Source organism: Mauremys mutica, chromosome 2 (genome assembly GCF_020497125.1).
Source record: "Mauremys mutica isolate MM-2020 ecotype Southern chromosome 2, ASM2049712v1, whole genome shotgun sequence".
Lineage (NCBI taxonomy): Eukaryota > Metazoa > Chordata > Testudines > Geoemydidae > Mauremys > Mauremys mutica.
The window spans coordinates 50,301,571-50,316,047 of record NC_059073.1 but is presented as its reverse complement, the minus strand read 5'-3'; the positions used below and the strand labels follow the sequence as shown (position 1 = coordinate 50,316,047).

Genomic DNA, 14,477 nt, shown 5'->3' with positions numbered 1-14,477 from the left:
GACCATTTAGTCTTTGCCTCTCTGCTTAGACTGCTAATAAGGACATGTTCTAAACTGAGCAGAACTGTTATAAACTAGGTAGTCAGATTTCAGGATTGTGATATTTGACCACCTAAACAACCTTTTTAACCTTGACATTCACAAGAGCTAATCTTGACTTTAAGGCTATGGCCTGATAAAAGGCCTCTGTTCACCTAAAACATACAACTTCCTTTATCATTATCTTAATTTTAAATAACTTTGTGCTACCCTAGATGTCTGGCACCTAAGGAGGTGTCAGGACAGTTGAGTGCCTCAGAATAGCAATGCAACATTAACATGAAATATTAAGACTTAACCATTTGTTTTCTTAAGGAATCCAAGGCATTATTGATGCATACCGGGCCTGCCTTCCTCAAATAAAATTATATGGGCCAACCAATTTTTCTCCAATAATAAACCATGTGGCTAAATTTGCTGGTGCAGCTGCACAGCAACAGACAGCATCAGTAAGTACTTTATCTTAGTGTACATGTTCCCCTCCTTTATTCTTTCTTTCCATGCAATACACTACTCATATCCCCTCTTTGTGCTTGGAAGTGTGCCAATCTTATTTGTTATCCACTTACCCTGTGAAGTTACATTTGGTACCATTAAGCTTTATGGATGCCACAGCTTCCTCACGGATTGTGCATAACAAGAATCCAGATGAAGCTTATTCTCTGATAGGAATGTCAATTTAAAAAAAAATACTTTTCATCCATGACATTCAGAGCACTTTACAAACGTTAAGAATCTAGTGTGAATTCTGGAATACACACACATTTTAGGGCAGCATTTCGCCTCAAGTGAGAGGCAAGTGTAATCCTCATTTTACAGAGGATAAACTGAGACACACGTTACTTAACGTGACCAAGACAGGATTGCACAAGAGTCATGTAAGACTAAAACTGACTGTCTGGCTGTGGTTTGGCTGTCGCAAACAGCAACATGCTTATCTCTTTGTCCCTTGTTATGACCTACAGTCCAAAGCAGCAAGTAACACATAGAATGAACTCCAGTCTTCTAAACCAGTGGCTCTCAACCTTTCCAGATTACTCTACTCCTTTCAGGAGTCTGATTTGTCTGTCTTACCCCCAAATTTCACCTCACTTAAAAACTACTAGCTTACAAAATCAGACCTAAAAATACAAAAGTGTCACAGCAAATTACTGAAAAGTTGCTTACCTTCTCATTTTTACCATAGAATTCTAAAATAAATCAATTGGAATATAAATATTGTACTTGCATTTCAGTATATAGCATATAGACCAGTATAAACAAGTCATTGTCTGTATGAAATTTTAGTTTGTACTGACTTTGCTAGTGCTTTTTATGTAGCCTGTTGTAAAACTCTAGATGAGTTGATGACCCCCTTGAAGACCTCTTCATACCCCCAGGGGTATGCATACCTCTGCTTAAGAACCACTGCTCTAAACTTTTCCACTTTGTTCCCAGAGCTCAGATGGCAGCACTGCTGTGAGTTAGCTGGATCCTGGAAAAGAACTCAGTATTCATATGCAAATGAGCACACTAACCATGACACTGTACTTTGGACATAGGGTTGCCGATTCTGGTTGGACATATTCCTGGAGGTTTCATCACATGACATAATGTTTAATGAAAGTGTAATCTTTAATTCCTGGAGATTCCAGGACAGTCCTGGAGGGTTGGCAACCGTATAAATTGGACATCTTGTAATAGTAATAGGGCCCTAGTGTGTTGGGCATTTTTCTGTCTTGGAAAAGACACTCTCTCTGCTCTGAAGTGCCTCCAATCTAATGAGACAAACAAATGGATAAGCTGAGGATGTGGATACAACATATAGGCAAATGAGCCTGATGAAGAATTGGCCCAGCTTCATTAGTTACATGTATTGTAAAAGTGTTTGGTTTGTGTTTTTGTTTTTAATTGAGGTTAGAAGGATTAGGAAAAGAGATGGGGAGGAAGAGGAATGAGCACAGCTTATCAACTGTCCAGTCATGATCAGCAGGCTGGGTTTTGTAGACATCATGGCAGATGTGGAGAAAGTAGAGCTGGAGGGAGCTATAGAGGGGGAAGGACAAAGTGGTGGGGAACAAGTAGTAGTGTGAAGAGAGAGAGAACAATGAGACAAGGTAGAGAAGAGATATGGAGGGAGCCAAGGGGGAGCTACTGAAGAGCATATCTTGGTAAAAGCAATCAGAAGATTAATTATAGTTTAAGTCTATAAATATAGTTTAAGCCTGAAGTTCCTAAAATAAACTAGATAAAAGTGTGAAAATCGAAGTTTAGCAAATTTATGCAGGTCTCAATTTAGTTGTGGTGGTTTGTCCCTGGAACTGAATCCCCGCCCAGAGCAAGTGGGGTGGCGAGATGGTGGCAACCCACCAAAAAGAAACTTGAATGGAGTTTAATTGTAACAATGGAGATGTGAGCCTTCCATTTAAGATTTGTCAAACAACATAATACAGAAACCTGACTTAATCCAGGTTTTATAAACTATTGATTGTAGCAATAGTAGATACAGATTCTAAAAGCACAGTGAGGAGGATGTTACTTATTTGCATGCTGTTACCAAGAATATTCTTCAGCTCACAACTGTGTCATAATTGACTTAATATTGATATCTGGGGACAAATGGAGAATTGGGTATCCTTGCTAGGTTTGTACCTTGAACACTTTCTGAAAGCCTTTCCCTGTTGATACCCTCCATACTTGCAAATTTGAGCTGACAAACTTGTAACCCTCTACTGGAACTCAGTACTCAAGGTTTTTCTGTTGAAGAGCACTAAGTTTGCTTATTACAAATATCTGTTTTTGTCACTGTACAGCCAAACAGATTTGAAGTCAAAACCTGGTTATCTGTTCTAGATATGTACTGTAGGCTATTGGCTCCCATTTGAAATTTAGCTCACTTACATAAAACACCAAAAACAGATTGCAGATTTTGCCAGTTAATCCTAGAAAACAGCTGGCATGCAGGTATAGTAGAGGAAATTTGTGTAGGAATTTGAAGCAACGAAGGGAGTATATGTATTTAAAAGAATCCACCTGTTTTCTAATAATCCAACCCAGTATCTCATGTAATTTTTCTTTAGAAATCTGAAACTTCCTTGAAGTATAGAACTGGTGCTAGGTGAACTCTTCATATTAGACACTTATGTTAGAAGAACCCCTTTCAACCGCTGACTGGCTGTGATGGTATGATATTAAGGCCTGGTCTACACCTAAACTTAGGTTGATCTAGTTGCATCACTCGAGGCTGTGAAAAATTTTACTTCCTGTGCAACGTAGTTAGGTCACCTTCATCCCCAATTATAGATGCAGCTACATTGACAGAATTCTTCTGTCAGTTTAGCTACTGCTGCTCAAGTAGTGACAAGAAAAACCCCTTCCATTGCTGTAATAAGTGTTTACAGTACAGTGCTACAAAAGTGTATCTGCAGCAGTGCTGCTATAGCATTTGTTGCCCTAAAAAAATCAGGCATATTGTCTGGTTTTTTCAGCACTCAGGACAAAGACTGTTTTGATCAGTATTTTGTGAAGTCCTAACTACAGTACATACAGGAGGGTTTCTTCCTTTTTTTTTCTTGGTACTCTGGCTTATGTGTTGGGGCGTCTGTGGCTGTGTTGGGCAAGGTTTTATATTTACATTTTTCAAAGATGTTACTTCAAAATAGATCGTAAAGGAAAATATTCAGTTAAACTTGCATTCAGCTCCTGCCCAACAAAATCTGTGTCCTATGTTTGAGTGACATTGTAGTTGAGATCTGAGGATAGCTTTTCAACGTGGCTGCTTTAGATTGCTGCCAGCTGGACATAAGGGCCTTCTATGCTTTGCAGTGAATGTGTGTTTTGCTTTGTGGGGAGGGAGAGTTAGGGTTGGGGTTTTTGGACCAGGCAGAAGAGACCAGAATCAAGTTTAGATGCTTGATTGCAAAGAATAAGCTTCACATATTGAAAAGTTATCATTCTATGCCCTGTAAACCTGTTGCATGCATGTATGCAATATTTTTTCTTCTGCTGTTCTCAATTGTAACAAAGTGCATATTGATTTGACAGCAATATTTTGTGCTCCTAATCATCACGGATGGTGTGATAACAGACCTTGATGCAACCAGATCTGCCATAGTTAATGCCGCAAAGCTTCCCATGTCCATTATCATTGTTGGCGTTGGAGGAGCTGATTTCAGTGCCATGGAGTTTCTTGATGGTGACAATGGAAGTCTCAGGTCCCCAACTGGAGAGCCAGCTATCAGAGACATTGTACAGTTTGTGCCATTTAGGCAGTTCCAAAGTGTAAGTATCATTCCTTATTGAATACGTACCAGGGAAATACACTAGATTTCATAACTTGTAAATACTTGTGGTCCTATTTCCACTGTGGGTTTATACATGGACTGGCCCTGGAATGAGGTCTAAAGCCTCCTGAAAACACTCTCTCAGCTAGCAGTGAGGTATGGCTTTCGTATCAGCTGCTAGGAAGAGATGAAAGCCTACCAGCTCATCTGTGGAACTGCCAGTAAATCATTTTGATCAAAAAAGGTGACCTGTTCCTGGTTTAGCAATCCTCTCTCTCTCTCTCTCTCTAACCAGTCTTTTCAGGACATGTCATTTATAAATCTACTTCAGAATTGATATGCAGTTCAGCATAATTAAACCAATGCTGGTGTCCTGTCGGAGGAGAAAATGAGCATGTTTCTGACTTCACCTAAGATTATTTCCATTTGAGTCAGTGGAGTTGCCTGGCTGTGTAAATCTGGATTAAGATTAGAATTGAGCCCTGTGTGCATGCACTGGATCAGTTGATAAACAAATCTTTGTGTGTGAAGGTGAGGGAGTCATTTTCTGATATATAGTGCCCCTGCTGAGGTAGTTTTATTAAAGCAAATAAAACCCTCTTTGCAGAGAGACAAACAAAATGGTGGGGAAGCTCTATTTAGTGTGCAACCCAATAGATGGAATCCAGCATACAAATACTGTTGACATTGGGTCATATAGCCTTTGCAAAGATATATACAAATAAATAATTTGGGGAAAGTAAAACTGGCAGATAAAACATCTCAGCTTCAAAGGTGCTCACTTCCTAGTTCTTGTTTTGTACATTTTATGCTCTGTTCTATTGCCCCCGGCCCCTCCTGGTAAAAAGCTCATATTAAAATAACACACCAGTTTTCCTTGATTTCCACTATTTGTTTGGGCATACTGATGTGGGGGAAGGTAGTAATCTGCAAAGATTACTTAAAGTGCCATCCTTAGTTGGAGACTAAAAAGTGTGTTAAATTTTGGCAAGCAACACTCTAACAGCAGGATTTTCAGGAATATAAAAAAGCTAAAAAACAAAAAAGTGGTGGTGGTAGCTGCTAAGGCTAAAGCCCTGGAAGGGTTATATACCTGTCTTGAAATGAAGAAAGGCGAGAGAGAAAAATATATAGACTGGAAAAGACCAGTGATAAGAGAACTAAAGACATTGGTGCGGTCAAAGTACTTAAAGATGGAAGTGGAAATATGTTAACCAATGAGACCAGATTAAGGAATGGCAGAATTACTGTTAAAGATTTATGATTGAAGAGCATCCAAGAGAACCATGCCATATGATAAAACCAAACAAGGTTCTGGTGGTACCAATCCAAGAAGAAGTTGAAGAATTATTGAGCAACATAAAAAATAAGAGAGCTCTCAGCCCCAATGGCATACCAGGAGAAATATGGAAGTGCCTGGGGCAGGGAGGCATGAACATATTGATACAATTGCTTAATTTCATTAAGAGGACTCAGCTGATGTCTGGAGAAAGAGCACATTGTTACCAATATTTAAGGAAAAAGGAGACACACAAGACTGTGGTAACTGCAGCATTAAACTCCATGAGCCACACCATGAAGGTCTGAGACACTGTTATTCGTAAGACTGACGAGAAATAAGTCAGTGACAATCAGTTTGGATTCATACCAGGCAAGTCAACAATGCTGTCTTTATATGTTTTCCACAAGCAATCTTAATGCAGAGAAAAGAGGAGAGAAACCCTTTACGTAGTGTTCATTGTTCTTGAGAAGGCTTGCCTTCCGAAAGAAGTCATCTGATGGTGTATGAGAATGAAACAGATATGTGAAGACCATATCAAACTCCTCTAGGACATGTACACTGGTGCTGTTACCGCAGTTAGAAGGCCAGTCAAAGAAACTGAACAATTTCTAATAAAAGTCAAAGTACATCAAGGCCTTTTGTTCACATTGGTGCTCGATGCACTTTAAGAAAATAGCCAAAGAGTAGCGTGTGCTTTGTGCAGGTCATGTCATGTTCGTAGGGCAGAGCAAAAATGACGAAGATTTAGAGTGATGCATACTTGAAAGAAATTACATGAAAATGAGCAGAAATAAAACAGTATATGGTCTGTAGATTCGCTGATAGTCTCGTCATCTTCCTGAAACGTAAGTCTTGGGGACCAGTCACTACCAAAGGTATAGAAGTTAATTATTTAGGCGAGATAGTACAGGATAATGGTAAACTCCATGACTAACTTATAAGCAGAACAGGGAAGGCATGGACTAAATGGAAGGAAGTAAGTGGAGTTGCCTGCAATAGGAGGATGCCTATTAACTTGAAAAGCAAGATCTACAAGACAGTAATTAGCCCTGCACTTTTGTATGGTGTGAATGCTGGGCACTGAGAGAGAGAGACACGAGCACGTCTTGAATGGAAATGAAAATGTTCAGATAGATGCATCTGAGTTATATGGTTGGACCATATTCAGAATGAGCAAATTATGGGAAATGAGAAGGTGGTACTAGTTTATACAAAAGCTGAAGGAATCCAGGTTTAGATGGTTTGGGCATGTGAAAAAAAGATTGGAAGAATATCTAGGAAACTGTGTTACTCTTAGTAGAGCGTAAGAGAAGCATTTAGAAGATCCAAACTAGATGGCTGGATGTTATATGAAAGTATTTGATTAGCTGTAGAGTTTCCAGGGAACTGCTTGAAGACAGACTAGAATGGAAAAGAAGGACTCAAAAAGCCAACCCTGAATATATCGGATTGAGACTAGAAGAAAGTTGTAAATTAATTTGCCAATTAGTGCAGTGCAGTCACGATTACTCAGGTATAGAACTGATGTACTCAAATCTGGTTTTCAGTTACACAAACTTTCCTTTTTCTAGTATCACAGGTTTGATCTTGAAATACAAACTAACTATACCTAAGAGGAATTGCACTGCAGAACAAGAAATGCATTTACTGCAGATGAGGGTTGGGACAATAGGATGAGGATGAAAACTCACTTAACCAACCTCAGCTGCTTAACTTCTGTCACTTTAACTTTGCATAGCAGAGATTTTATTGACATGGCTAAAAATTTACTCCAGTGTATTTTATCCTGGTGGATCCCAAAAGACTTTATAAACTGCATATGCCACACACAGGCAACCTCCACTGCAGAGGAGGGAGGTAATCAGCTGCTTCGCAGCATGCTGCTGCTTAGTAGGACTGGAAAGGTAAAGATGGGCGGGGAAGCTTTTTTTCCAAAGGCACTGTAGCAAATTCCTGTGAGAAATGCTGTAGATTCTCTGTTTGGACAAATTTAACAGATGACACCTAAACTTTTAAGGTCTCCTCTGACCAGTTAAGACTGAAGGTTGATATTCTTTTTTTAATAAGGCTCCCAAAGAAGCTCTGTCTCAGTGTGTCCTGGCAGAAGTGCCTCAGCAAGTGGTAAACTACTTCAGCACATACAAACTGCAGCCTCCCAAGAATCCTGCCGCAAAGTGAGAGAGCACTGAGTGGGAGAGGCGAGTGAGGCTAACCCAGTTGGGATTCCTGCAACTCCCGCATGTCAATGGATTTGGGTCTTGAGACTTTTTTTTGTACATTGATTCATACATGTTAATGTCCGTTTGCTTTTGCATGGAAACGTACTTTGCCAGTTTTTTTTACTTGACACAAAGATGTATCCCGAGGGCCATATTGGGGTTGCAAAACTGTATGGAGGGCTGGGTAGGGAAAGCTGTGCCTCCCCAAACAGCCTGGCTGCCACCCCCTATCTGCCCCCTCCCACTTCCTGCCCCCCTCTCAGAACCCCTGACCCATCCAACTCCCCCTGCTCCTTGTCCCCTGACTGCCCCGACCCCTATCTACACCCCCGCCCCTAACAGGCCCCCCCAGGACTCCCACACTTATCCAACCCCCCCCGACCCCTATCCACACCTCCACCCTCTGACAGGCCCCCCGGGACTCCCACGCTTATCCAACTACCCCTGTTCCCCGGCCCCTGACTGCCCCAGAACTTCTGCCCCCATCCAACCGCCCCCTGCTCCCTGTCCTCCCCCTGGAACCCTCCGCCCCTTATCCAACCTCCCGGCCCCCTTACCATGCCGCTCAGAGCAGCATGTCTGGCAGCCGTGCCGCCCGGCTGGAGCTAGACTCACTGACGCTCTGCTCGGTAGGAGCATGCCATTCCACCATCCAGAGCACTGCCCAAGTGGCAGCGTAGCAGCGGGGGAGGGGGGACAGCAGGGGCGGGGCCGGGGGCTAGCCTCCCTGTCCGGGAGCTCAAGGGCTGGGCAGGACAGTCAAGGGCTGTAGTTTGCCCACCTCTGGCCTACAGAGAAGGGTATTGGCCTTCAGTGCAGATGCTGTAAAGAGTTTTAAGATTTATATGACAATATACTGTGCTGGAAAACTGCAAATGCAAATCACTTTATGCAAAGCTATCACATGTGACTATTAATTGACCTTGGTGGTTAATAGTACAAATTCCATTGCTAAAGAGGAAAACAAAACTTTTCACTCTAATTTTTAAGTTGCTTTATATATATTTTTTGTAATTGTATCTTCTCATATGCAAAGAGCTTTTGAAAGGACTACAGAATGTGCCATTTTAACTTGTTTTGTGCAGGTCTTTAGATGCCCCCTAGTTAGCTTTGAAGTGAGTGATCTTTTATTTTGATGGCAGTACTCTCTCAGCTACATTGTATTAGTGGTGACCTGCAATTAATTTTTTGAAAAAATTTGCTTTGTGCCTTTTTTGTTTGCTCATGGTATACGTAGAAGGCTGAAAAAAAACTTCTCTGCTTGCCTTTTTAAAATCTTTACATCATGGATATCAAGCCTGGTCTGTCTTGGTTTTACTAGAGGACTACTGGGAGGTCTCTGTATATTGTGACCTCTCATTGGAGTAGAAGGGGTGGGGATTTGAATTATTAATATCCTCCCATTCTTTTCAAGCATCAATTAGGCATCGGTGTTAACAAACACTGACAAGTTTTAAACTAACTATTAATCTTGACTCACACTTACTCAGATTTCATTCTCTTGTGTTAATTTTATTAGTTCTCCAATTGCAATAGGGCAAAGAACTAGAATTTCTAAGGTCAGACACTAGAAAGGAACTTTTTAAACAAAACCCTTTCAGGCCTGTAGGTACAACTCAGACAAGCAAAAAAGGCACAAGGCTGTTTCCCTTGCAGATCATTTTTATGGATGCTGTTCTGCAACTACTCAAGTGCATCACTCCCATTGACTTCCATAGGAGTCCTATGTGCAAGGTCACTGCAGAATCAGACACTGAATTTGGAATTCTTTCTTTGTGCTTACTGTATTCACCAGTGCAGATCTATCTCTCACACTCAACTATGTGCTCAACTCCTAGCTTGCTGAATCCTACCGCACTACAGTGTCACACCTAGGCCAGTGCAGCTGCTGATAGGGATTTTCCCCCTGAAGAACTTTTATTTTTTTTAAATAATGTACCTTAGGGAAGACTCCCCATCCAGCACAAAATCCTGTTAAGTTTTATTGCTGTTCTTGAGTCCTCTCTCTTTTTCGGTTGGATCTTTCTCACTGGCATTTGCCTTGCAGAATTTAAAGAAGCTGGAAATTCTGTCTCTAGTGGGCAGCTCAAACTTTCCAGGCTCTAGCTCTTGCCCTCTTCCTTGAACTGTTATCTTCCCTTCTTTTCCCACATTCCACTTATGTCCTGGGTCACTGGCACAGCAACTCCTTCTGATCCTACTTTTTGCCCATTTCCTAAATGTGACTGCTGAACATTTTAATTCTGTAATTTTGCATTCGAAGTGGATTAGATTGGGAAACAAGCTGATTGGCTGACAAGGATTCTAAGTTGTATAATCATGATAAACTAGAACTATATGGGCTGGAATGAATTTCCAAAGCATTAGCCATTCTGTGCACTCAGTAGAACACTCAGTTGTAGTAGATTAGTGTACATATATGCATTCATTATGTGCTGAAGCCTCTAGGTTTTGGCTACATTCTCTGCCATATGCAGATAGCATCAAAAATCTGTTTGTATTGCTGACTTAGATGGACTATCGTGATAGCCCTATGATGCTGTTTATGCGTTGTAGATAGTCAAGTAAAATGTTAGTTAATATAATTGAAGCCATATGACTCTTGGTTTTTTTTTCCCCCTCAGATGTTCCCAAATAGCTTAAATAATTGAAATAATTCATATCAAGTCAAGTTCTAACTTTCTATTTTATTCTAATTTGATTTTTTTGTTTACAGATGAAGAAATTAGATACAGAATCATTCTTTACACCAGAGAAGTGCAAGTGTTCTCACTTTATAAGTTCAGTACAATCATTAATAGCTGTGTCTCAGACACAAAGAATTTAATATTGAGAGCAGGGAACCAAGGGTGTGTCAGCTTCAAATTGATAGCAGACTTATTCACAGCAGTAAACTACTGTAATTCCAAATGTGCCATTTTAAAAAGAGAGAACAAGGTGTTGCATTAATTTATCTAGAATAACTGAAACGTATGCTCATGAATGGGATCCTTTTGGCAATCCTCTCCACTGTCTACCAGAATGATTATGAAGTGGATTCTTCTGAACTTTGGTGGTAGTATGCAGTAGCATTTAAGAATGTTACAGGGTACTATTACATATAGGTAACTGATTTTTAGATAACCTCTGTTTATATATGGAATACATCCAATAGAACATAAGAACAGTTAAGACTACACATATGCACTTTCATACTTTCTGCAATAGAGAACGCATAGTATTTTATTTGGCAAGCCCTCCTGCCCTCTGGCCTCTTCATGTTAGAGAATGTACCAATGACACTTAATATCAGACTGTATTTGAAAGAGGTATGCTGGATTTGCACACAACCCCAACTTCCTTCTCTCAGGACTTCAGTATATATCTCTGCTATGTGTCTTTTTCTTGGTGTTGCAAGACAGGCCACCCTCTGGTTCCTGAGATAACTTAATTGTCCTTTTCTTTTTTTCCTTATTCATATATTTAAAAAAAAAATCCAAACATAACTACATGTGGCCTTTTCTGCCAGAAAAAGAAGGTAGTGTAGAACTGAAGGTGTTAAAGTGAAGTAATGTTCCAAGGGGGGAAATGCATCATCAGTTTTTCTAATTTTAAATGTAACAAATGCCTTGGACTAATGTTGACAAATCTAACTATAGCTGTACTTTAATTTTCTGCTCTTCAGTAGAAACATGCTTGCAGCTTGCTAGCACCACCTTGTGGTAAACGTTTTGTATAGCAGTCTTCATAATCTAAGAAGGTAGATGTGCTTTTTCTGCTTTGTTTGCTAATACTGTATATGCATGTGTATGGTAGAGAAATATCTTTATGACCAGACTTCAAAGAAAAAGTAATTTCCTTATATATTTGTGATAAATCTAATTGATGGAACAAGTAGATTTTGATGCCATATGACCAAATTCATTAAAACTGCAAACTTCGATATACTACTGTTTTGGTGTATTTTCTTTTCAACTTTCCCTATCAAACACAGAGAGCACTGCCTTTGTAGAAGCTGTAATAGGCTTTCCAGGTTTCCTGCTCTAGTTTATACATGCAGTTCATAAAACAGTGAGCAAAAAGTTATTTTCTAACATATTTGAACTGCCAGGTATTTTTATAAATTAACACCACTCCTTTGTTCATAGAAGCAAAGTGTAAAGAGATTGGCCAAAAACAAGATATTATGCAGTCAAACAGCCAGGTATAAAGGTTAGCAGTGACTTTCAGTGTCCTTTGGAAATTCAGAATTACATCATTTCTGGTATTCTATAGAGAATTATGATAACTTAAACCGTGTGCAATGTATCTTTTGGAATTTATATATTGGGAACAGGTTTTTTGTGTTCAACCACATCAAAAACATTTTAAAAAAACTTGTATCACACTTTTCTTGCTGCTTTGCAAGAAATGATTAAATATATTTGATACCCAGGGGGTTTGACATTTAGTTAAGTAGCACTACTTGAACAACATATGCTGCAGAACTTCAAGGTACATTACTAATTTAACCTGAACACTTACAAACTAACATTCCAATGGATAATGGGGAGTGCACAGGTGTTGCAAGAAAATGCTGCTGCTGCTGCTGCAATTCAGCCCTTACCATGTTAAAGTGATTGATAAACTTCATTCTGAGGTGCCAACAGTGAAAAGGTTTATTGATGTTACTTGTATTTGCAGAAGTGGGTCAGATCTCTGTTGCAATAATGGCTTAGCCTATCACTATCACAATTTTAAAATGTGTTTTTGATATATTTTCCTTCCTTTCCATAATCTGTTACACCACCCCGGTGATGCACTTTACCTCAAAGCTATACGAAACCCAGTATCATGAGTGATTGTATCTTTACTACACACAGAAGGCTTCATGTGCAAAGCAAGAGTTGTGTGGTGTATTTAAGTGTGAAATCATGCTGAGATGCTACTGCAGTGGTCCCCAAACTGTGGAGCGCACTCCCCTAGTGGGGTGTGGAGGAATGTTTGGGGGTAGTGCATGGTGGGGTAGGGAGAGAGCACCACCCAGTTCCGCACCAGCCCCAGGCACAACTCCGCTCCATGCCAAGCCCATCTCTGGTCCCAGCCACAGCTCCATTTGCCCCCAGTGCAGCTCTGCCCTTATTCCCTTTCCATACCAGGCCAGCTTTGCTTCTAGCCCAGGGGTCGGCAAACTACGGAACATGTGCCAAATATGGCACGCAAGCCGATTTTGAGTGGCACGCAGCTGCCTGCTGTGGTCCCAGCCCCACTCAGCCCCCCCGCCCACCACTCTCCCTTGCAGGGGCAGGAGGCAGAAGCTTGGTCCTGCAGCAGCCAAACTTCCCTCTTCTCCCGCTTCTTCCCCCAGCATGATGCTTTCCTGTCCCTCTCCTTCCCTGCACCAATCAGCTGATGGCCCTTGAGAGGGGGAGGGGGAGGATCGGCAGCCTGCATGCAGCTCCGTAGAGGACACAGAGAGAGGTAGGGACGGAACCCTGGGGAAGGGGGTGGAACAGGGCATATCCCTTCCAGCCCCCTGCCCTGAGCCGCTCAGGGCAGGGGGCTGGGAGCACCCCTACGAGCCGAGCATCCCAGCCCTCTGCCCTGACCCCCCCCCCCAGCTTTCTGCCCTGCAGGCCCCACACCCCCAGCCCTCTGCCCTGATCCTTGAACCCCCCCACATACCCTCTAGCCCTCCCCCTCACCCCAATACACACCCAGCCTTCTGCCCTGCACCCCCCCCCCAGCCCTCTGCCCTGACCCCTTAACCCTCTCACCAGGTCTGGGACCCCGGCCGCAGGCCCTGCTCAGCCCGCTGCCGGCCTAGGTGAACAGAACCCCAGGCTGGCAGTGAGCTGAGCAGGCTGGCGGCGTAAGATCAGCATTTTAATTTAACTTTAAATTAAGCTGCTTAAACATTTTGAAAACCTTGTTTACTTTACATACAACAATAGTTTAGTTATATAATATAGATTTATAGAAAGAGACCTTCTAAAAACATTAGAATGTATTACCAGTATGCAAAACCTTAAATCAGAGTGAATAAATGAACACTCGGCACACCACTTCTGAAAGGTTGCTGACCCCTGCTCTGGTCCCAGCTCTGCCTTCAGCCCAAGCTCCTCTGCTGAATTCACTGTTTAGTAATGGAGGGGGGACACGGACAGATTCCATTACTAGTAAAAGGGCAGTGACAGGAAATGTTTGGGCACCAATGTGCTACTGGGTGTGCATTCGTTGAATTACTCTATATCCACTCTCCAGTCTGGCTTTATTCCTCCCATCTGTGGGAGGCACTTTTTTCTTATGGGCTGATTCTTGCCTTGTAGCAGTTATTCTTGGTATGTTGTTAGGGTGGCAGGAATCTTCATCTTAGGTATGAAGACTCTAAGACACTTGCCTGACATGTTCCTTGATCTTCCAAGAGAAAGTGTAGAGTTTCTTGACTATATAAGGTTCAGTACTGCAGTCTTTAGTCAGGCAAAGCTTCCACTGATTTCAGTTAGAATCATAGAAGATTAGGGTTGGAAGACACCTCATGAGGTCATCTAGTCCAACCCCCTGCTCAAAGCAGGACCATTCCCAGACTAAATCATCCCAGCCAGGGCTTTGTCAAGTCAGGCCTTAAAAACCTCTAAGGATGGAGATTCCACCACCTCCCTAGGTAACCCATTCCAGTGCTTCACCACCCTCCTAGTGAAATAATGTTTCCTAATA

At 41.5% G+C, this 14,477-nt stretch overlaps 1 protein-coding gene across 3 annotated transcripts in view; it reads left to right on the top strand.

Annotated features, from left to right (window-relative positions):
- CPNE3 (copine 3) overlaps window positions 1–8,073 on the top strand; it is a 75,016-nt gene extending 66,943 nt beyond the window's left edge. For all 3 annotated transcript variants that reach the window (XM_045004497.1, XM_045004496.1, XM_045004498.1), the window contains 3 exons: window positions 355–488; window positions 4,063–4,299; window positions 7,651–8,073. In XM_045004497.1, the coding sequence (XP_044860432.1) occupies window positions 355–488; window positions 4,063–4,299; window positions 7,651–7,761 (482 nt within the window). In that variant the 3' untranslated portion in view covers window positions 7,762–8,073. The remainder of the gene's footprint in view (window positions 1–354; window positions 489–4,062; window positions 4,300–7,650) is intronic.
- Window positions 8,074–14,477: the final 6,404 nt, after the last annotated feature.